The sequence below is a fragment of the Eretmochelys imbricata genome, chromosome 12 (genome assembly GCF_965152235.1).
Source record: "Eretmochelys imbricata isolate rEreImb1 chromosome 12, rEreImb1.hap1, whole genome shotgun sequence".
NCBI classification, from domain to species: domain Eukaryota; kingdom Metazoa; phylum Chordata; order Testudines; family Cheloniidae; genus Eretmochelys; species Eretmochelys imbricata.
Genome location: NC_135583.1, coordinates 40,527,995 through 40,552,479, shown reverse-complemented (window position 1 = coordinate 40,552,479; position 24,485 = coordinate 40,527,995). Strand labels below are relative to the sequence as shown.

The window sequence follows — 24,485 nt, the reverse complement described above, 5'->3', positions numbered from 1 at the left end:
TCCTTTGAATAACTTTTTGCAGAAACACTATCTGGGGAGATAAGATTTGTAGGGTATTTGGGATTTCTGCACTAAGTGTAGCAGGGTGCAACGGTAGTAATTTTATCAAGCCTGAAAGACAATATTCGCATTTTCCCCCTTTCAGGTTTCCTTTGGCAATGCCAGTGGTTACCATGGTAGCAGTAAGAAGGCTTTGGTCTTTCTCTTCGAGTTCCTATCAGAATTGGTTCCCTTTGAAGCACCCCAATATCTGAAGGTGAGAAGCTTCTTATGGAGATCATTTTCTTGTGGGGCTGTTAGGGGTCTGTTCCAAACTGCTTCAGTTTATCAGACTAAAGTCACATGGCCCTTGACCGGGCCAGATTATTATAACTTTCAATATGTACCTGAGAAGCAGGACCAAGTTTTCTCTATAAAATAAAGTAGCAGAGGGTTCTTTTAATGCTTTGACACAATGAAGAAAGAGTACCTTGGGACTAAATTAAAATTCATGGCAATTTTTTATGTGGAAAGATTTCCTTTGCCATGTAACTGGCTTTTCTGTGAGCTCTTAAGCAGGCAACAGTGCCTTGTCATTGTCTAGCTTCAGAGCTCCCAGGAATCTGTAAGGAGATGTATCAGAAGCTGGCTTTTGTATGCTGTCAAAATAATAAACCATTGCTTTGAATTTTACTCTTTAGGTCCATATAATGCATCCACCTTTTGTACCAACAAAATACCGTCCCTTTCTCTTGGAATATATCACTCTGGCCAAAACCCGATTGGCTGATCTCAAGGTTGGTGAAAAACATTCTCCTCCACCTGAAAAATCCTTTTCCATCAGAATATCAGTTGCTCTGTGACATTTTCCTTTTTCTTGTGACTTACAGGTTGCTATCGAAGACATGGGGCTCTATGAGGATTTATCTTCAACAAAGGAAGCTGTGCAGGTACTGGAGGATTTTCCAGGATGACTTCCAGTAAATTATACTTTTTGTTACTGTGGTAACACTTCTCACTACAAAATTACACAGCATTATTGGCTACATGCAAAACTATGCAAAATATCAGCTCAGTAAATAATTAATTATTTTTAATTTTGTATAGCATCTGTTTGTTGTAGAATCTACATGACTCTCACATTTAAGGGGAATAATCCATGGTGGGAGAGAGTTGTCTACAGACTGCAGTTTTATACTGTTTTGTTTAAGATATATTTTGAATAATACTAATCAAAAAGGGAATATTTGGCTTGATCCTTTTGAGTCACACTTTATTCTATATTTTCTGTATTTTGATTAGTTAGTAATGCAATAGGATATACTGATGGAATGTGGAAATAAGTAAAGAAACTGAATATATTTTAAAGTGCATGAAATAGGGCTCTTGTCAGTGGTGCAGCAGCTGAGTACATTGGTGGTTTGTCTTAGGAAGATCAAATTCTATTTAAGTCCCTAGTGAAAGGGTCATCTAGTCTCTTCCTCATCTGCATTAGATATGTTTGCACACTGGGAGATTGCCACAAGTTGTTGCAACTTCATGTGATTAGCAGCCTGCTTGAGAGACGCCTAGATTGCCGTACCCTGCATTCTGTTTAGTTCTAGCCAATGCAATTAAGTGAAAGGTTATGAGCACTGAATTCAACCCCAAAAGCCAAAGCACATGAAATACAGAAGATAGAGCAGCCTTATCAGTATTCTTGCACTGTTACTCTCCATACCAGCCTATTTCAGTTATGTAGTTGCACCCTTTGTCTCTGTGCTGTAAAAATAAGACCACCATTACTAAGCATGAAAGAAAAGGCAAGAATGATTTACTCTGTTATGCTAAAGACTTTACTATGCTGTTCCCTCCTTGTCACCTGCATGAGCCAGCCCCAGAGCCAGGCACTTGAAGATGTTGAAAAGGCCATTCGGATATTTGAAAATACAGGGAAGATCCCAACAAGTGTGATGGAGGCCAGGTATGGTATCTTTGTAGAAGTTTCTCAAAAGATTCTGTTTCAAGAGCACATCAAAGAAAAAATAAGAGAAAAGTTTAGGATGGAAGCAAAGAAGCACTTAAGAAAATCTTGCTAATTTATCCAGTGCTACAGTAATCATCTAAGCTCAGGCTATTTGTGCAGATGATACTCAGAGGATAAAAAGGCCATGTGCACACAGAAGGGAAGGCACTAGTTCCGTTATAAAGCCATCTTTTGAGGATGTTTAAAAATCAAGAAACCAATGTCTATAAGAATGCACTGTGTGAAAAACCCAGTGTTTCATGTTATGAACTAACTGGGAATTTGGACTCTGTCCTCTGAGAAGCAAACAGGAAGGAAACCCCACAGTAAGAATAGTTAACCTGGGTATGGTATTTCTCCATTTTAAATTGCTGAGTTTTTATGGTTAATAAAGTTTGTTCTGGTTTTTAACTGAAGGAACTATACTCAAATATTCTTATTTGTGTAGCAAGCAGAAATCACTCCTAAGATATTAACGAAATTGCCCTCTGTATTTAGTTGCTAATCTTTTCCCCTTCTGTTTCAGTATTTTCAGAAGACCCTATTATACTTCCCACTTTATTCCTGCTTTACTCATGCCACGTGTGGTTAGTATTTTTCTTATCCTTTCATTTGGAAACATATTTATGGGTAGTAAATGCATTTCTGACTTGGCTGCTTTTTGTTACAGCTCCCTGAAATTCCAGACTCGCGCATCGTTTTTATAGACTCCTTAAAGAGGTATGAAAATAAAGCACATGAGGCAAAGGGAGTTTCTAATTTTCTGGACTATGTGTTAGGAATGTTTGACTACAGAATCAGGTTATCTGAGGTTCATGCACTGACACCTTGTTTGCAAAATGGTACCTACTAGCTAACCTCATGGATAGGATTTCTCCCCCTCTGAGACACCTGGTTTCAGCTGGCAGGTACAGTGCCTTGCTGCTGGGGATGGGTTTGCTGCCATGGCAATACTTCAAGATCTGCCTTTGTTTTGTCAGGATAGTGTCTAAGGAGGACATATTCCATGTTAAGGACTCAATCATTCCTGAATATTGACTGTTTGATATTTTCTTGCCCAGTGGGAATAAACTTGTTTTAAAACTAGTAACTTTTCTGTAGCTGACTTTAACACAAACATTTCTATATGAATGCCTCATTTGTAGGCATTCAATTGTGTCTCTTAATTCCAAACTATATCTAAGACTTAGGGCTTGTCTATATGGTGAGATAATGCACTGTATGAGGGTGTGATTTCTAAAGTGCACTAACCTATTGAGCATTAATTGGCCCTTATAGACCCTGCTGGTATTCTTTAATATAGTGCTGTCTGAAACAGTACTACGTTAAAGTGCACTAGGGAACGCTTAGTGTGCACCAGCAGGGTGTACACGGACCAACTAAAGCACGTTAGTACGCTTTAGAAATCACACCCGCATAGAGCGTATTACCCCACCATGTAGACAAGCTCCTAGCTGCATGTTACAACTTAAACTGATATAATTGATCTAATCCTGCTATAAACACTGTAATGAACATTTAGTATTGTTTACCTGCCTATCAACTGTTTGGAGGTCATACAATCTTTGATCTCAGTCTTGTCCTGCACTTGAGATGAGTGCATGCTCTGTCCCATAACTGCACTCCCTTTTGTGCACTCTTGCCCCCACATATTATATAATACTGCTAATCTCTAGTGTGCAACTATCTTGACCTTATGCCAGATCATAAAAATGTTGTCAAGTGCAGTGTCTGCTTTAGTGTTACTAGTCTATGGGGGAAAATTCTTGTATGAAATATAGTTATGCACTTACTTTAATGAGTCTGAATTCTGTGGTTAAATGGTGTAAATGGAAAAAAAACTTTCTCTTACTGCAGAGCTGACAAAATTCCACCAAACTTGTACTCCAGATATGTCCAAGCTTGTCATTCTTTGAAAGAGAAACACTTACAAGGTGAGAAATATAGGTATTTACTAAAGCATTAGTTTGTTAGAGCAATGAACCAAGATTAAACATCTGTTTTCACTGATGCCCTTTTAGATAGGAATTTTTCCAAGCATTACAAATCAGATTCTTTCCCTATATATAGACAACAGTGATTGGAGTTTTATTAATACATAAAGCAAAATATATTGTAGTTTGATTCTGAATTTTATTAGGGTGGTGTTTGTATTAAATATATTTGCTTGGCTACCTACCATCCAGGGTGATGGGTGTAATAAAAATGTGTAGATAAATAAATGAGTGATCTTTGCTTTTCTTTAAGACTTTATTGGCCTCTGGATTTCCTCCTCCCCAGCTTCTCTAGTAGTCAGGTGTGTACATATAATTCTGGTGAGAATTTTGCTGGTTATTGACAACAAGGAGATGCCCTGACAGTTGTTGCAGGATTGTCTGTTACCTTTCTGTTTGTACAAGTGGACGATGGATGCAACCTTGTACTCCTGGGGGATAGTTCCTTGAGTCCACATTGACTGGAAAAATTTAGTCAGTTTCAGAGCCATGTGCAAGCCTCTGGCTTTATAGACTTCTGGTATAGCATCTACTCCAGGTACTTTACCATTTGACAGCAGGTCCATCACTTTTGCAGTTTCAGTGAGCGTTGGGGGATCAGCAAGAGATATGTTCATATCAATCTGGGGCAGTTGATCAATTGCCTCCTTGCTAATAGATGCTTGATATGTTGTTAAACTGTTCTGCCCACCTTTACTGTATCTTTTCTTTGTCAGTGAGCAGTGTGGTACCATCAGCACTCAGTACTGGAAATGTTCCTGATGATTATGGCCCATAGATTGTCCTTAGAGCATCACAGAAATTCTTCATACCATTGCTGTTAGCATAAGACTGACTCTCATCTGCCTGGCTGCTCAGTCATCAGTTTTGCATCTCTCTAAGTTTGCGTTGGACAATCCTCTTGATGTTGTTGAAGACTGCCTTGTTAGATGTTGAAATGCTGTCTCCTAAACAGGCCTTATGGAGCCGATATTTCTCATTCAATAGTCTCCCTTTGTCAGTATTGTTTTCATCAAACCAATCTTGATATTTATGTGTGATGGAACTGTGGCTATTTGATGCATCTGAGTACATGATGCTGAATTTTCCTTGATGTTGTTAGTTTGCATGAATTGTTACAAGTTGCGCAGTTCTTCAGCAAAGGCCTGTTTCACATTCTCCTGTTTTAATTTGGAGACATTAAGCTTTTTGGGTGCTTTCTTTTACCTTGTGGTCTTCCACTAGGATGTATCTGGATATTCAGCTTGAAGACTATAAGCCTTTGATCAGTCCAGCATTCTGCATTTCTCATGGCCTTTGTCACACTAACATCCTGTCTATCTCTTCTCCTGATGATGACATAGTTAATATGATGCCAGTGCTTGAAGCTCAGATGCATCCAAGACCTCTTGTCACAGTTTGACAGGTGGAAGACTGTGTTGGTGATGTCTTTTTTTGTGTGATTTTTTTCGACTGCTGTAGCAGGATCCCCATCAGCTGCAGTACTCTGACCAGGGTTAAGGTGAAGCAGAAAATGTTTAGGCTACCTGCTGAATCGCCTTATGCAACGCATTGGATAAGTTTCAGAGTAACAGCTGTGTTAGTCTGTATTCGCAAAACGAAAAGGAGTACTTGTGGCACCTTAGAGACTAACCAATTTATTTGAGCATAAGCTTTCGTGAGCTACAGCTCACTTCATCCGATGAGGACTCCTGCCTGAGAGACAGTGTGGCTTCAGGAAAGGATGCAGGATCATAGACATAGTGTTTGCAGCTTGTCAACTTCAAGAGAAATACCAGGAACAGAACTCCAACCTGTATATGACTTTCATTGACCTGAAAAAAGCATTTATTATAATCAGTTGGGAGGGCCTTTGGAAGATCATGGCAAAATTCATTTGCCCAGAGAAATTCATCACAATGGTTCGGCAATTCCATGAGGGCATGGTCCCTTGTGTTATGGATGATGAGTCATCTGAACATTCCCAGTCATCAATGGAGTCAAGCAGGGCTGTGTGTTGACCCCAGTCCTCTTCAGTATGAGGTTTTCTGCCATGCTTACAGATGCCTTTTGTGACTGTGACACTGGGATTGGCATCAGATACCAGACTGATGGCAAATTTTCAATCTGAGGAGACTACAGATAAAGACACAGGTACAGGAAGTGACAATTCATGATCTTCTGTTTGCTGATGACTGTTCTCTGAATGCCGAATCTGATTCTGACATGCAGCGGAGTATAAACTGTTTCTCTTCAGCTTGTGATAATTTTGGTCTCTCAATCAACCTCAAGAAAACAGAAATGATGTACCAGCCTGTGCGAGGAAAACCTTACTATCACAGTGAATGGCGAAATCCTTCAGGCAGTGAACAAGTTCACCTATCTCAGCAGGACACTGTCATGTGCAATTCACAGCAATGATTAAACCAATGCCAGAATTGCGAAAGCAAGTGTTGGCCTTTGGCAGACTACATGCAAATGTGCGGGAGCGCAGAGGCATTAGTCAACAAACAAAACTGAAGTCTACTAAGCCATTATGTTGCCAACTATGATCTATGCATGCAAAATGTGGACAGTGTACAAACGCCATGTTATGAAGCTGACTCACTTTCACGTGGGCTGTCTGAGGAAACCAATGAGGATAAGATGGCAAGACCAGGCTCCAGATATTGAGATTCTCATATGGACAGGTATTCCAAGCATCCATTCTCCTTGATGAAATCACAGATGAGATGGGCATGCCATGTCACCAGAATGTCAGATGAACAACTGCCAAAGATCTTTTAGGGTGAGCTAAAGTAGGGAAAGCACACTCAGGGAGGCCAACAGAAATGTTTCAAAGACTCAACATTTTGACATTGACCCAGATATTTGAGAAGATCTTGCCCATGATCATTCTACCTGGCAAAGTCTCATCCATACTGGAGCTACAGTCTGTGAGCAGAGGAGAACCACTGAGGCACAGCAGAAGCACCAGCAGTGTAAATCTCACAAGAGCCGTATGTCCACTGTTAGCAAGAGATGCCACTATGGGTTACTTGATTAAGTGTGCCACAGAGAGTTCAAAGCTCAAATTGGCCTGATCAGCTACTCATGTGTTCACAGAAACCAAACCAATCAGTGATGTCTTGGTCATCTTCAAACTTGAAGGAGGAACAACAAGAAGAACACAATGGCACATATCGCTCTTTAGAGTAGTGGTCATTTGGATATCACGTTTTAAAAATCTGGTGGCTGTCAATTTGCAAATGGAAGAGTCTGCAGAGAGGTATATGTATTGTTACAGTTTCTACTGCAAAGCATTTTCTGTCAAGAGAAAAAATTTTCCCATCTAAATTTAAACTTTATCAGCTGTCTTTGTGGTGATAGACTGCAGTTCCATGTTGCGGAGCCTCAAGAAAGCAACTATATTAAGTGGCTTTTTGGCTGAACTTGGTAATTTTATTGCTATAGAATTGATCCAAACTCAGCCAGGTATTGGCTTTTGGAATGTGAGAGCATAGGACCATCTACAGTGAACGAAGCGCACTTGTGGCAGACAGAGTCAGTTGCTACAATGGCAATTCCAAAACTATGTCTAATTGCTAGGTCATATTTAGCAACAGGTAGTTGGATTTCTGCTACCCTTTGGGGGGCAGGGAGACAAGACCCATGTTCTGTACAGGAGCAGGAATTGAGGTTAAGGAACTGAGGTAGAGATACTTTATTGGATTTCTGTACCTTCTTACTCTTGCCACCATTTTTAATTCCTTGCCAAATCTATATATGAACACTTGCTGTGATTGAGAACGTGACTTCTAAAAAGCCATCTATGTGGTTCTGTAAAAATCATTACCATAGTGTCTTCATCTCTTCTTCTTCAGAGACTAAGTGCTCTCAGCCCTGAGTAACATAGTCCTCACTAGTCTGCAGAGTGAGAACCTAAGTCCTGATCTTCTGCATGACAGTACTTCATCCAGGCTTTGTTGTGGTCCTGCCTTTCAAAGGACGGGATAAAGTGCATGCCCAAGGAGAAGGGGATGAGAAATAGATCTGAAAATGTAACAATTACAGTTGCCAATCCACACCTGTTTGAGGTGGGTTTAATTTAAGATCCCATCACAGCCATCATGTTGGTGCTATTGTAAATTTTTGAACGGACTCTTTTATGTATTCTCTGTTAGCAAATGGATTTTCAAAACACTAACATTTTAAAATTGGCAATATCTTCAAATACGAGGAAGTTTATTTCAAAATCATGAAGTAACGCAGGTCAAACTAGCACGGGGACTGGCAACTTTTGGTCAACACATCCCTTGGCCCACACCGCTTCTCACAGCCCCCATTGACCTGGAATGGCAAACCCGGCCAATGGGAGCTGCGATCAGCCAAACGTGTGGACGCTGCAGGTAAACAAACCGTCCTGGCCCGCCAGCAGATTTCCCTGACTGGCCGCGTGCCAAAGGTTGTCAATCTCGGGACTAGCTAATATGAAACAGGAATATTTTACAAGTGTGCTCAAAAGTTTGTACACAGAAAATAACTCCTGCTAAAACCACTTCAAACATGAAAAAAGTCTCACAAAGAAGCAATAGCTATATAGGGAGGTTTCAACCCGTTTTGCGTAACATGAAGACACAGATGCTGTTAAATACCTGATATTCAGCTGCTTAGTGTCCTCCTCGTTTCCAGGAGATGCAGAAGTACTAAGTGGTGACAATTGTGCAGGTCTCTGTGATCAAAATAAAAAGCTTGTAAAGAATCATTTGAGTTGACAATGACCTCTAGTGGCTCATCCTAGTTAATATTTTCTACATCATAGTAGAACTGATTCAATAGGGCCTAAATCAACCTTGGTGCATGTGACATTATCCAGGGTTCAATCTGTTGACTGTTGAACAGCTGTGTCCCCTTAATTCTCTAGCCTAGGGTGCCTCTTGCATTGCTTTGCTGTCAGAACATCCACTCCTGGCCTGTTTGCATAGCCTTCAGCATGCAAATTCACTTCCATTTAAATACATGAGAATCTGACCAGTCACTCATGAATTACTTACAGGGCAACACCCTCAAATTCCCAGTCCCAGCCTTGTCCCCCAGAAATGTCTTGTACTGCTCAGTACCCTTCTGAACAGTACAAACTCATAGAAAGTCTGTCCTTTCATCAAAGGAAAATGATAATGCACCAGCCTTGTTATCCCTAATAGTTTCCTACACACTTTAATCCAATACCTAATTTAACAAACTAAAATAACTTAAAAACAAAAGGTTTTGTCTCACCATGTGCTACAGCAATCTGTATTAGCTGAAAAGCCTTCCAGATAGAACCACCCCACCCCCAGTTCAATTATGCTTTCTTTGTCTTTTGAGCATTGTAGCTGCCATGAGCAGATATGGGAGGGGGAGAAGAGAGGTGAAGTGGAGGCCACGGTCTCTCATTCTTATACCACTCTCCCCTCTTTGAGGATTACCCCCAGCTAGTGTGTAGGTGACAAGCTGTCTGCTGTGGATGAGAGATTTGAACTATCCCTGTGATTAAATGTAAATTTCTTTTTTACACTTTTTCCCCCTGCTGGAGAATGGCTGCTTAAGCAGGTGACAAACTTTTAACATCTGGCTGGGAGTTGTTCCTGAAAAACTTGTTCCTTTGTTCCTGAAAAACTGGTTTGGGCTTCAGAGTAGCAGCCGTGTTAGTCTGTATCCGCAAAAAGAAAAGGAGTACTTGTGGCACCTTAGAGACTAAAAAATTTGAGCATAAGCTTTCGTGAGCTACAGCTCACTTCATCGGATTCATTCAGTGGAAAATACAGTGCGGAGATTTATATACATAGAGAACATGAAACAATGGGTGTTACCACACACACTGTGACGAGAAAAGGAGTACTTGTGGCACCTTAGAGACTAACCAATTTATTTGAGCATAAGATTTCATGAGCTACAGCTCACTTCGTCGGATGCATCACTTCATCAGATGCATACTGTGGAAAGTGTAGAAGAAAGCTTGTGCTCAAATAAATTGGTTAGTCTCTAAGGTGCCACAAGTACTCCTTTTCTTTTTGAGTTATTTTTGGCTCTGTTAACTGAGACACTGTTCCTACCTGCTGAACATTCAATGACAAACTCTACTTGATGGTTTCTAGGGCTGGACTATTCTGAATTGAAATGTTGCTGGTGGCAGTGTCTCTGTGGTGACAAGTGGGAACTTGCCTTCTTTGCAATTCAAACAAAATAAACCCAATGTTCACAGCTGGAGATTTTTGTAGAGTTCTTGCTTTCTTGTTTGAGGGGAATCTGATTACTTAGCGTTTAACTTGGTATTTCTGGAATGTTTTCCCAGCCTTGCTGGGAGAAAAGACACTTTATAGAATCACAGAAATGAAGGGCTGGAAGGGACTTTGAGAAGTCATCAAGTCCAGCTCCCTGCACTGATTAGGAATAAGTAAACCTAGACCATCCCTGACAGGTGTTTCTCCAACCGGTTCTTAAAAATCTTCAATGATGGGGATACCACACCCTTCCTTGGAAGTTTATTCCAGAATTTAACAATCCTTATAGTTAGAATTTTTTTTCCTAATCTAACCTAAATCTCCCTTGCTGCCAATTAAAGCCATTACTTCTTGTTCTACCTTCAGTGGACATGGAGAACAATCCTTCACTGCTCTCTTTATAACAGCCCTTAACATAGTTGAAGACTGTTCTCAGCTCCCCCTTCAGTTGTCTTTTTTTCTCAAGACTAAACTTGTCAGGTTTTTTTTAACCTTTCCTCACACATCAAGTTATCTAAAACTTTTATCAATATTGTTGCTCTCCTCTGGATTCTCTCTCCAATTTGTGCACATCTTTCCTAAAGTGCAGTGTCCATAACTGGACACCCTATTCCAGCTGAGGCCTCACCAATGCTGAGTAGAGCAGGACCATTACCTCCTGTGTCTTCCATATGACACTCTGTTAATATACCCCAGGATAACAGTAGGGACCACCTAGCCAGCTATTCCCCATTTTGTAGTAGTGCATTTGATTTTTTTTCCTTCCAAGTTGTAGTGTGGTGTAATACTTTGCACTTGTCTTTATTGAATTTCATCTTGTTGATTTCAGAGCAATTCGCCAAGTCTTTTTTTGAATTCTAAACCTGTCCTCCAAAGTGCTTGCAACCCTTCTGCATCTTGGTGTCATTAGCAACTTTTATAATCACATTCTCCACTCCACTATCCAAGTTATTAATGAACATATGAATAGTACTGGGCCCAGGATTGACTCCTGTGGGACCACATTAGATATACCGTCCCAGTCTGAGAGATAACCATTGATAACTGTTCTTTAAGTACAGTCTTTCAAACAGTTGTGAACCATCTTATAGTAATTTCACCTAGACCATATTTCCCTAGTTTGCTTATGAGAATTTCTGGAGGCTGGAAGAAAAGGAGAATAGTAAGGAAAATATGAAGTAAGATTTCTTCATTTCTTGGTTCTGAAAGTTAAGTTCCTTCCTGAACTAGACATAAATTCATAACTGACTAGTCAAGTGGTACAATTATTTACTCCTGGGGGAATTCTGAGCCAAAACATTAAAAATTCTGCAACAAAAAATTAAAAATTCTGCGCACACTATTTTCAAATTCAGCAAAATTTTGTGTATTTTATTTGTCAAAATAAGACAATATAATCACACTAATTTCAATTATTTTTGGTCGTTTATTTCAAAATATCTGTCAGCAAATATGTCTGCAACAATACAGACGACAAAAAAGATTCAGAAAATGTTTTTTGACAAATAGATTCCTTACTGGGCTTTTTAATACAGAACGCTGAGTAATAATTCATTTAAACTACCATACAGAACCATATTTCCCGCACCCCCCAGAAGCAGTGCAAGGCTGGGGGGAGTCGGGTAACGGAGGAGCTGAGGGAGCGGGAAATAATTGCTGGGAAGGAGCCTGGGTGTGAAATTTGACGGTTGTTGGGTATGTGTGGGAAAAGTATGGAACAGGTTTTTTTGGGGGGCTGGAAGGAACTGTTAGGGAGCTTCCCCCATGCAGATCCTGGATGATCCCAAGCCTTTCCCATTCAGTCAGGCACATGTGTCCCTCCACCCCTACTCAGACACCCACGTCCCCATGTGTCTCTGTGCCCCCACTCAGCCACCCCTTGTCCCTATGTGGTCCTGCACCCCCTCCCCGTCACCATGTGGCCCTGCGCCTCCACTCTCATTCAGCCCCTGCCCCAGTCTGTCCTCCCCCACTAGCTCTTATGAGCCCCTGTCTGACCCCCCCCCCCCAGCACCCCCATGCTGTCTGTCTCCCCATAGTCCCTCCCTGTTTCCTGACCTGACCCAGCTGGCACAGTGAAGAAGGCATTCTTTCTCTTCCCTAGCATGCTGGGAGTGGCTGCTGTGCTCTATCGCCACAGCGTCCTCTGTTGGGTAAAAGGAGGAACTGCAGCAACTTTTCAGCAGAAGCTTTTTTCTGGGGAAAAAATTAAAAGTATGCACGGCTCATTGATTATGCACACACAGTAGTGCAGAATTCCCCCAGGAGTAAATGATTTTGAGGATAAAAATGATTCTGTACATTGTGGCAGATCCATGTTTTATGTGTATATATATATATACACTATTTTATATCCCAAAGTGAATTCTGCTTTCACATTAATCCTAAGTAGAGATCAGAGAATCTTTGCTTTAGGTTTTGTATATTTAAAGTGGTAGTTCCACTCTCTCAGCTCTAGTGAGGCCTCAGCTGGAGTACTGTGTCCAGTTTTGGGTGCCATGCTTCTTCCAATTTGTCCACATCTGAGTGTGCACAGAAAGCAACACAAATGAGAAAAAGTTTAGAAAACCTGACCTATGAGGAAAGGTTAAAAAACCTGGGTAGGTTTAGTTTCAAGAAAAGAAGATTGAAAGGACCTGATAAGTCTTCAGCTATGTTTAAGGACTGTTATAAAGAGGACTGTGATCAACTGTTCTCCATGCCCACTAAAAGTAGGACAAAAAGTAATGGGCTTAATCTGCAGCAAGGAAAATTTTGGTTAGATTTAGGAAAAACTAAGTACCTAGAATATAGGTTACTGAGTGAGGTTGGGGATTCCCTTTCATTGGATGTTTTTAAGAACAGATTGAACAAACCTCTATCAGGGATAGTCTAGGTATATAGTAACTCCTCACTTAATATTGTAGTTATGTTCCTGAAAAATGAAAAGGAGTACTTGTGGCACCTTAGAGACTAACCAATTTATCTGAGCATGAGCTTTCGTGAGCTACAGCTCACTTCATCGGATGCATACTGTGGAAAGTGTAGAAGATCTTTTTATACACACAAAGCATGAAAAAATACCTCCCCCACCCCACTCTCCTGCTGGTAATAGCTTATCTAAAGTGACCACTCTCCTTACAATGTGTATGATAATCAAGGTGGGCCATTTCCAGCACAAATCCAGGGTTTAACAAGAACGTCTGGGCGGGGGGGGGGGGGAAGTAGGAAAAAAAACAAGGGGAAATAGGTTACCTTGCATAATAACTTAGCCACTCCCAGTCTCTATTCAAGCCTAAGTTAATTGTATCCAATTTGCAAATGAATTCCAATTCAACAGTCTCTCGCTGGAGTCTGGATTTGAAGTTTTTTGTTGTAATATCGCAACTTTCATGTCTGTAATCGCGTGACCAGAGAGATTGAAGTGTTTTCCGACTGGTTTATGAATGTTATAATTCTTGACATCTGATTTGTGTCCATTTATTCTTTTACGTAGAGACTGTCCAGTTTGACCAATGTACATGGCAGAGGGGCATTGCTGGCCCCTGATGGCATATATCACATTGGTGGATGTGCAGGTGAACGAGCCTCTGATAGTGTGGCTGATGTTATTAGGCCCTGTGATGGTGTCCCCTGAATAGATATGTGGGCACAGTTGGCAACGGGCTTTGTTGCAAGGATAGGTTCCTGGGTTAGTGGTTCTGTTGTGTGGTATGTGGTTGCTGGTGAGTAGTTGCTTCAGGTTGCGGGGCTGTCTGTAGGCAAGGACTGGCCTGTCTCCCAAGATTTGTGAGAGTGTTGGGTCATCCTTCAGGATAGGTTGTAGATCCTTAATAATGCGTTGGAGGGGTTTTAGTTGGGGGCTGAAGGTGACGGCTAGTGGCGTTCTGTTATTTTCTTTGTTAGGCCTGTCCTGTAGTAGGTGACTTCTGGGAACTCTTCTGGCTCTATCAATCTGTTTCTTCACTTCCGCAGATGGGTATTGTAGTTGTAAGAATGCTTGACAGAGATCTTGTAGGTGTTTGTCTCTGTCTGAGGGGTTGGAGCAAATGCGGTTGTATCGCAGAGCTTGGCTGTAGACGATGGATTGTGTGGTGTGGTCAGGGTTCCTGAAAAATGTGACTAAGTGAGATGATGTTAAGCAAATCCAATTTCCCCATAAGAATTAATGTAAATAGGAGGGGTTAGGGTCCAGCGAAATTTTTTTTGCCAGACAAAAGGCATTATATAAATTTTAAACAAGCAATTTAATACAGGTATTAAACAGGCTGGCAGCCCCCCATCAGCTTCCCTATGCGCGCACCACCACCGCCTCCCGCCCGCCGGTGGACCCCGCGGATCAGCACCTTCCTTCTGCTCCCTCTGCCTCCTGCCCACAGCAAACAGCTGTCTTGAGGCATTCAGGAGGCTGGCTGAAAGAGCGAGGATGCGGTGTGCAGCCTCCCCCCTCCCTCCCCTGCCTCCTGTCCACGACAATCAGCTGGTTTGTGGTGTTCAGGAGGGAGGGGGGAGGCTGCGCGCCATGTCCTCGCTCCTCCCCATAGCCTCCTGAACACCACAAGACAGCTGATTGCCGCGGGCAGGAGGCGGGGGGAGCAGGGGGAAGGCACTGATCCGTGGGGTCCACCGGAGGGCACGTAGGGGGGCTGCCACCCATGGACAAAGCAGGCAGCCAAACAAAATTGTAGGGCAGCATTACGCTTCTTTAAACAAGCATGTTCTGAAATAGAGCAGGGACATAAGATCAAAACAATGTTAAGCAAGAGGACGTTAAGTGGGGAGTTACTGTACTTGACTCTGCTTCATTGTTGGGGGATGGATTAGATAACCTCTTGAGGTCCCTTTCAGCCCTATATTTCTAGTATTCTAATACAGACAAATAATATAGACCATCTCTCTCTTCTATTTATATAGATGGATCAATAGAAATAGAGACTGACCATCTCAAAGAGCCTGTTGAACAGCTGAAGGCTGAACTGGATGAACTGATCATGCTGATCACAGACCAAAGCAAACATGATGGTATGTGGGGAGGCATGTAGCAGTTACTTTAAAATAAAGTTCATAGAAGGCCACTAAGAAAGTGGCTAATGCTAACAAAAACAGCAGTGTTATGCTTCATGCCAAAGGTGGTTGAGGACTGTAACCTCTCTGATTCATATAATTTCTTCAGGTCTGATTTTTTGTTTTGTTTTGTTTTTTGAGAATGTCTAATTAGTTTCTGACAGTTAAGCTTTTAACTTAAAAGAATAAGTCAGTAAAGATCCTGAGACAACTCAGTCATCTCTGTCAAAAGGTTGGAGGGCACCCACCCCTACTCCTGCATTTGTGCTCATAAAAGCTGTTTGGCAGTGCAGTATTGGAGACAAAGGAGCTGCCATTGGGATACTCTTCCTCTGATGGAAGATGAAATATGGTTCTTGTCATAAGTCTCTGATGGGAGTTAAAGATCCCATTAATTTTTTTCAAAAAAATAACTGATAATTATTGTGTCCTGACTACCATTCTTCTGATCAATAAAGTAAGTTATAATGTACCTAGCACTGTGTGAACTATGTCAGAATGCCTAATGGATGCTCCATTGCCTACACAGTTACTACCCTTGTGCTACTATCTAAAGTGCATTGAGATACCTTAAACTATGAAATACATTCTATGAAAACAATTCTAAATGGCAGTCAGGATGAGTGCGTTGGTCAAGCTTTTATGTATGGTGAAACCCATCATCCCAACAAATGAAAGATGCACCTGCTGAAACATAATAAATAAAATAAAACTTAGTGATTTGGAGAACAGTACATAAGTTTTCTGGTTGTTTAAAAATTTGGGATTCAGTATTTTACACCCTAAACATCATAGTAATTTATTCCTAAAGATGTAAATATGCCCAGCACTCTATAAGCAGGTTGGTAGGAACATTTGAGTTTGTTTTGAAGAGGATGGGAAGCTCTCTACTTTTGTGACAGAGGCTTTTAGATAATGACAAAGTGACTTATCTTTCCCTGTCCCTCAGCAGGGAATATTCTGTGTCTTAATCATTTCCATATACTTGAGGCTTGAAACTCCTGAAGTGATACCAAGGAGATGCATTGCAAGGCAGTAACGTAACATATTGGTCTGAGCTGGAAATGCAGGAGTTTCATCCGCTCCTTCATTCTAGGCAGCCATTTTGGATGTTTCCAAGCCAAAAGATGTAATTTATTCTGCATTTTGAGCACATCAGGAGGGAAAATCTCTTTTACTGCTTTTCAGGATTTTAGAGTCTCTGGTGCGAATTTTAAAGGCAGTGAATGGGACATACACTCCTTCCTTTTCCCCCTTACATTAAAAATTGACATCCATCAACCTTGGAAATGGAAGTGTTCTCTTAATTCCAGCTCCTTTCTTACCTTTACGCTTACCCACTCTGGTTTTCTTCTTCTCATGCTGCTCTTTCCTGCAGCTGTGCCAGCCCAGATTGCACTGATCTCTGAGAGACTGATGACTGTCCTGGGACATCGCAATAATGAAAATGAAGCTGCATCCTTCAATTCTCTGATCCAACTTAACATTTGTTCCCCAAAACTTGAACAGCAGGATCAGTGTGTGAGTATTGTAGAGCCTGAAACAATAAGCAAATTGGGTTGATTGAATAAATTCAAATACATGTGCAGTGCTTGTCAAAAGCTTTGTCTATGAAGAGCAGTAAATGTATTACCAATCTGTGCATCTTGCATTGTTCTACAGAGAATATAAACTTATATTTAGCCTTTCAGAAATCTTTGGATGTCTGGTGAAGAGACCTAGGAGTGTACTGTATGCTATGTAAATCTTTCAGATGGGATAGGCTTTCTTTACAAGACATATATATATATATATATAACAAAGCGACCTTTGGCGGGACACTACTGAGGGTATCAATTCAGGAGAAATTGCTTAGAGCAGGGCAGTCACAGCCCAAGGCTGGGGGTCCTTCACTACTAAGGCACACCAAACCAGCCAAACAGAGGTCTTCGGTTTTACTCCACTGGCTAACCAGAAGTCATACAAGCAATTTCCTCAGACGCTCCAGTTTCCCAGTATCACCACCAGCACCAGTCCTTATGGGGATGAATGGTTATGAAAACCAATATCCCAGTAAAAGAAAAAGGGTTCTCCCAATCCCAAAGGACCAAGCCTCAGACCCAGATCAATATACCGGTTAGATCTTACCCACAAATCACGCTGTTGCCAATCCTTTAGAATCTAAAGGTTTATTCATAAAAAGAAAGAAATATAGATGAGTTAAAATTGGTTAAAATGGAATCAAATACATACAATAATTGCAAAGTTCTTAGTTCAGGCTTGTTTCAGGCTTGATGGGATTACTGCTGATTTAAACCGATCAAGTCTCTGGAGTACAAATATCCCAGCTTGGATGGGTTGTTCAGTCCTTTGTTCAGAGCTTCAGTTTCAAGCACAGTTCCTCCAGAGGTCAGAAGCAGGATTGAAGACAAAATGGAGGGGTTTCCAGGGCCTTTTATATCTTCTGCCATATGGAAGGACCCCTTTGTCCTTACTGTGGAAAATCACAGCTGCAAGATGGAGTTTGGAGTCACATGGGCAAGTCACATGTCCATGCATAATTCAGTTTCCAGGCAGGAGCCATTGCTCACATGCTACCTTGAAAGTTCCCAGGAAGGCTCCTCAGATGTGGATTGGAGTCTCCCAAAGTCCATTGTCAGTTAAGTGTTTCGTGATCGGGCACTTATTCAGAATAGTCCTTTCTCAAGAAGCTGACCAAATGCTTCACTGGTGCTTACTCTGAATCAAACACACTGAGATACAAGTACATAGCCAATATTCATAAATTCAAATACAAAAATGACATACACATACAGACAGCATAATTATAACCAGCAAGTTACAGCATAATTATAACCAGCAAGTTACAACCTTTTCATAGACACCTCACTTGACCCCCTTTGTACAAGATTTGGTGCAATTATAGGACCTTGGTTGCAACAATGATCTATACAGTCCCAGTTCATGTCGTTAACATCACAATATGTCTGGACATTAATTGGGGGATATAAAACATTCCTGGGTTTATAACACAGGACTTTAATTTCAGTTTCTTGACACCAGTGATCTGGTGTACCTATTATAAACATTAACATGTTTTCTTTAAGATTGTGTTGGGTAATTGTATGTATGTCTATGCATATCCTAAAACTAAATCTAGAGACAAACTCCACAAAGTAGAAATGAATTATGTTGTTTGTTCCAGGTCATTGATCTTTTACTGACATCCTTTTGCCAGACTCTAATAGCTGCTTCCTATTTTAACCCTCCTGACAGGTAAGATGCATGCTATACATGCAAGCAGGACAAAACTGTTTAGTGCTCTGTAATACCTGCACTGTACAAGGGTCTGTGAAGATCCCCTTGTTGATGATGCGGGATATATCGTACTGGTGTTTTTAGGCACTTCTATCCTGAGCCGCTGTGATGCAAAAACTAATACTTTGATAGATGAGAGTAGAAACACCATGTGCTCTTCCATTATCATTGAGTCTCCTTAAAATAAGCTGCCCACTATGTGACAGCCCTTTAAAATATCCCTCTGCTCTGTCTAGTGCTGCCTTTTTGTAATACTAACACCACGTTGTTTCTAAAGATGGGATTATTAAGAGGGGGACACTGGAGCAAAGTTTCTGATTTATTTTTTTTATAACTTTTTTGTTGAAACAAATCAGACCCCAAGAAGAATATTTTTCTTTGCCTTTGTACATAAGACATTAAAGTGTCTTCTGGGTTATTTTTGGTACATCCAGAGCTGCTCTAGGTCTAGGCATCCCTGCCATTAGCCTTAGGGCCATCTCCAGCATTAAATGAATGAAGCACAAAGCTTAGTGCTGAAGACACAAGATCAAGAGAAGAATACAGCATTTTATTTTTTCACTTTGATCTTAAACCTGTGCATGCCTCCCTTTATTTCAGAAATTAAATATATGTTTGTCCTGACAAATGGAAACTGTGAGAGTATGACTTAACTTTCACTGGGCTTTACCTGAAGTTCCTCTTTGGAAGAAGAATGTGGTGTTTTAGCTCGTGTGTGTGTTAGCAAAAATTTTATAAGTGTTATGGTCAAAATAGTTCCTTAAAAAGTAACTTCACTGGCAACTTCCAAGCTGCCTACAATCCTGTAACCTAAATGGGGTGTGCTTTTGGTAGCATGGCAGTGCTGAACAGTTTTCTCACCACAGTTTAAATAACTATCCTGAAAGAAGACCCCTGTACCTGCAACAGTCTCCTTTCTGTGCCCCTCAGCAACCTTCCTCTTCTCCAGATCTCTCTCGACAACTCTTCTTTGACTTGATTGTAAGCTACATAAGGCTGGGACCTTCTGATTTTTACATGTCATATAGTGCCATGCCCATATGGGGATATATAAATAGCATTTATTATAGTGCTGAATTGATTATATTGATGGAGTGATAGTTGTGTGATGCATTTACACTCAAAGGTGCTTCAGATGCATTCTGTTTAACCATTTCTAAAACCCTCTTCTATATTAAGGATAACAGTGACCTTTGGCAGTAACATGATCACATGGCTTGTGTCTTCTGTAGGCAGGGGCTCTGTTTGTCTCTGTTTGTGAAGATGATTTGTGGGCACAGGCGTGTCTTACCTGCCCTGTTGACTAGGCTCTGTCAGCTTATTTATCATCAGGTTAGTTTCCCAACATAAAGAAATTGATGGTAACCATGTGCTTTGGCCTCATCTCTCCACATGTATACTGAGTACCTGTCTGTACTGTACTATACGATGGAGGGATTTCATTAACTTGTAATTTTCCAAAAGAGTTCTCATTTTGAACAAACTTTTCAAACCTGGTCTGAGAAAATGCAAACAATAGTGATTCTACAGCAATGTTAACTTGGCCACATTGCTCATTTATGATGCACATTTAACAACATGAACTGAAATATACATAATATGTAAATATACATAATATGCAAATATGTACATAAGCAGAAAAGGTGTAATATGGTCAGATTAACTCTTGTATTTTCAGACTTTTTAATTTTTAACTATACAGCCTTGTGCGTTTAATGTATAAGGGGGAGGCACTGTTGTTGAATTAAAAGGAGCACTTGTGCATTAGAAATACTGAGTAAATGCTGTATCAGCCTCAAGACCATTTTTGCCCCCTCTAATTTTCATTCTGAGCTGGTGCAGGCAGTATTACATGCTAAGTAATTTTTCAGACCACAGCTCTCAGTTCTGCAGCTAGATTCCGTGTTGCATCTCTGAGGAGGCACAGCACAGAAGGTCCTTCCAGGAAGAGGATCGTGAGGGGGGGAAAGATGGCTTTATACTATATTTGTGTGTCCTGGATTCTGGATCAGTGCAGGCCATTTTGTATGTTAAAGCATTCCTGCCTGTCCTGGCAATCCCCTGTGCTACAAGCTGCAAGGGGGGAGGCAGCATAGAACTCTGTATAGATGCTTTTATGCTTTCATATGTTCTATGCTTTAGAATGGATATATTTCCCCAGGAGCTGTTAAAGTCCGTTTATTGGAGTGATGTAAAGGGGTTGTGATGTGGCACCTGGTGCAGAACTACATATCCACCACCGTTACCAGCCTTAGTCAGCTTTTAAGAGACAGTTGAGACCCTGAGCCTTTCTAAATACCTAGGTGCAAGATCCAGAGCTATGCCTCATGCGTTCATTGTTCTTATTTTTTATTTTTTTAAGTGTTTCCTTGTGCTCTTTCTTTTAAGTGCTCTTCACCCTGTTGTACTGAAAGGATTAAGTTATGAGGCTGATAAATGAATCTAAATGCCATGGAATCTGAAAAGCCATTGGCCTTTAAAATTCTGCAAGGATGTAATTAAAGTTAGTTACGCCACGTTACTGTTGTAGAATTCTCTTATTTCTGCTGTAGAAGCTAACCAGAAACAACTTCAGAATTTCAGATAAGGAGGAAGTTATCTAATTTAACTGGTGCCTTCTATCTGCTAAATTGTTCTTTTGCACTGAATTAGTCACTGGATAGTTGCAGTATTCTGCCTCTTGATTAGTTTGAGGTTCAGTTGAGACTTGCTGCTTTGTTACAAATGCTATGCATCTTTTCACTGAGCTATTTATTTGTTTGGCTGCAGGGTCCTTCCCTAAATGATGCTCATGTTTTAGGACTAGCTGCCTTTATGATTCATTTAAATGAATCCAAATCTTTGATTCCTGAAGTGAACATTGGATCCAAGGTTGCCTCTGCAAAGGGCCTTTCTGTTACGGAGTACTGGAACCATTTACTTGTTTGCAGGACAGGGGAGTCCTTAGCCTTCTGCATGAGGTGAGTTTCTTTCTTTGTCATATGCTAGGTTTCCCTGTTTCTAGGGATGACTTGGATTTGGCACAGGCAGGGATATGGAACAGTACGTCCTGTCATGCAATAGATTCCCCTCTTACAAATGTGTGGCACTCACACTATTGGACATGTTAGTATTTAGGTTTAGAACGTTTTTATTTGAAAATGAAACTTAAAAGTAGAAACTTTAGACAAGATGTGCCCCAACTTTGCCCACCAATGGGTGCATAAGAAATTTGGGAGGAGCCCAGGGATTGCATCTAATTGGCATGAATTAGAACAGATTGAAGCCGCCCTCATCTTTCAATATTAAGGTGTGATCCATGAAAATTCCAGATCCTACCTGGCCTCAAATCAAGATGAAGCTTTTTTTTTTGTTGGCACTTGTGGTCTTTGCAGGCTACACCCTCATATTAAAAATTAGGGTGGCTCTGGGTCAGCGCTGAATTACACAAAATAGGACTGCAGTCTCTCTCCCAGGTATGTTATGATTTTATTCCCATCTTTTTCTAGACTTCCTGTGCCAGCCTTTGAAATGATTTAGTAGTTACTTTTATCTCCTTGTTCTTTAAAATCCATTGTCATAGCTCGCACAGTGTTCCAATATGATTACACTGTTGGACTAGGTGGTCACTGGATATCATTGCAGTTTGTATTTAGACAATTTTGAAGCATGATATCCTTGGTTTTTACTTGGCCCTGGACGCTCCTGGATGGGAAGCAACAGCAGTGGAAGATGGGGCAGATATGACAGATGAACCAAACCAAATAACTGCTCTCTTTCTTCTCTCAGGTTTTGTACTGCAGCAGTTGCTTATTGTTTGTGCAAGTTTCCTTCCCTCTCTCATGATGATTTATGCAACTTGCTTCCCTCTGGCCTTATAAAAAAGGTAACCGTTTCAATAAAAAAAATCTGTTGCCATCACTTTTTGAAAAGGCAGTGCCACTGGAACGGTCTGTCGCAGGTATCTGTACTGTAACAGGTTAGCACTAATTGCAGTATTTATCCTGAATCCTTTATGGGAGCTGCCTTAGCTCTCTGCGTATTCATTCCATAACGTGTACAATATTATGTAGCCAACTCTGTTTGCTTTCTTGTTTCCTAACGGAGCATTGGAAGGTTTAAAAGTCTAATACTACATCCTATCACTTTTTTGTCCCGAATGCCATGATTTTCTTGATCTAATCCCGCCCCGGCCCCCTGCCCACCGCCCTCCCTCCACACACACAACCTATACATTCTTTATTACAGTTTTGGATTTTTGTGTCAAGTAGCTGGGTAGCATGAGGAAGAGCTAAACCAATGTAAACGAGCCGTTTTAGTTCTACCAAGTTAACTCCTGGTCTGTTTGGGAGATTATTAGAGAGGAGAGTAACAACAATACTGTTCCAAGTCTAAGGACTGGAGTCATGAATTCTGTGTTTTAGGGCCTGATTTTTAGTGACACCTCAACTTTGTTTCCACTTGCACAAACACATTTTTGCCAAATAATTGAATAACATACATTTTTGGCAGAGTATCCTTGTCTCTTTCCACACTCACTATTTTACGTAATTGGTACTGCACAGAGGCTTTTTTTCATTGATGGCAATATGTAAGTTTCTACTTTCTTTATTTTAGTTACAGTATGTTGTGCCACGGCTGAGCTTAGAGGCTCGCGGAATTGGCCGTGAGGAGGAAGCACCTGAACTGTCCTGGAGGTCCCTCTCTTGTCCCTCTGTAAACTACACGAAAACCAGCCTCTGTTTATGGAAGCAAACGTGCTTCCAAGAACTCTTGAAGGAGAAACTATTCCAGGTAATAGTCCCTACCCTCATACCATAACGTTAACTTTTCAGATCTGTGCTTTGGGATTTCCCAGCATAGATGCAATATTATTACTCATTAGCAGCAATAGCTGCTCCCTATAAAAGTTTATTATTTAGTCAGTGTTTGTACAACACTTTGAAGATGTCTACAACCAAATCTAAGCATTAAGAATTATCATTATCATCATCCCCATATGTTAGCCGATGGCCAAGGATGTTTGGTGAGGTGCCAGCTATGCCCGTTTGTACCATCAGTGACTTTAACCGCTAGGACGCACTGTCCCTTCGCGGCGGGCAGCCCGGGCTAGGCTGACGGATGCCCCAAGGTCCTAACCACCCGTGACTTTAACTGCTAGAGCTCAGAGCTCCTTCGCAGCGGGCAGCCAGGATTGACTGACAGGTGCCCCAAGAGTTTGTCTCGTGGAGGCGGCACAACTCAACGCTAGGCTCTTAGTACTCTCACCTAATGGCCAGGCTTTAGAGCCAAAACGGCTGAGGTTCTTTAATTGTGTTGGCTGCTTTACAGTAAACCAGAGAAAACAAGTCAGGCTTATGCACAAGTGGTTACCAAAATTTATTAAGCTAGATTCTAATCATGTGGTTACAAAATTGCTAGTGCCTACTTATTTAAATGTAGAGATGTTACACACACAAACAAGTTACAAAACTGAAGCCACAATCCCAAAGAAAGAAAACAAAGTCTAGAGCTCTATTTCAAAATATGTGTACACTAAAGATAGGAGATCAGGTGTGGGTGCTTCTTACCCTCCTTGCATCTCTCGATTCCAGCGGTGCCAAGCCAGGATCGGTCACTCAATTCCGTGGAAAGACGAATAAGGGACAAGGCTTAGGGACCCTCTTAGCTGCAGAAGCCTTGGGAGGCTGTCACTTATCTGACCAGCAGATAGATAGTGAAAAGCACTCAAAAATCATGGTGCTGTAGGTCCCCTACTTATACCTCTGTACTCCTTTATTCTCTTTCTCCTTTCTTATGCCAAATTGAGGCTGGTCTGACTGGGTGACGCCAGCTTTCGCAAGAGTAGTTTACACTTGCAAGGGAGAGAAACAATAAGTGTCGACTACTGGACATTTCTTTTATCAGGGTAAATATTTTCCCACCTAGGATGTTGGTGTGTGTGCATCACGCTATTTCGTAGGGGCT

At 41.1% G+C, this 24,485-nt stretch overlaps 1 protein-coding gene across 1 annotated transcript in view; it reads left to right on the top strand.

Moving 5' to 3' along the window:
• The window catches only part of FANCA (FA complementation group A), a 75,413-nt gene that overhangs the window by 30,529 nt on the left and 20,399 nt on the right, over positions 1-24,485 (top strand). The window contains exons 16-29 of the mRNA XM_077831436.1: positions 146-256; positions 681-776; positions 870-929; positions 1,812-1,942; positions 2,511-2,571; positions 2,655-2,704; positions 3,842-3,918; positions 15,093-15,200; positions 16,621-16,763; positions 18,427-18,497; positions 19,772-19,871; positions 21,309-21,499; positions 22,308-22,404; positions 23,136-23,312. Of these exons, the coding sequence (XP_077687562.1) occupies positions 146-256; positions 681-776; positions 870-929; positions 1,812-1,942; positions 2,511-2,571; positions 2,655-2,704; positions 3,842-3,918; positions 15,093-15,200; positions 16,621-16,763; positions 18,427-18,497; positions 19,772-19,871; positions 21,309-21,499; positions 22,308-22,404; positions 23,136-23,312 (1,473 nt within the window). The remainder of the gene's footprint in view (positions 1-145; positions 257-680; positions 777-869; positions 930-1,811; positions 1,943-2,510; positions 2,572-2,654; positions 2,705-3,841; positions 3,919-15,092; positions 15,201-16,620; positions 16,764-18,426; positions 18,498-19,771; positions 19,872-21,308; positions 21,500-22,307; positions 22,405-23,135; positions 23,313-24,485) is intronic.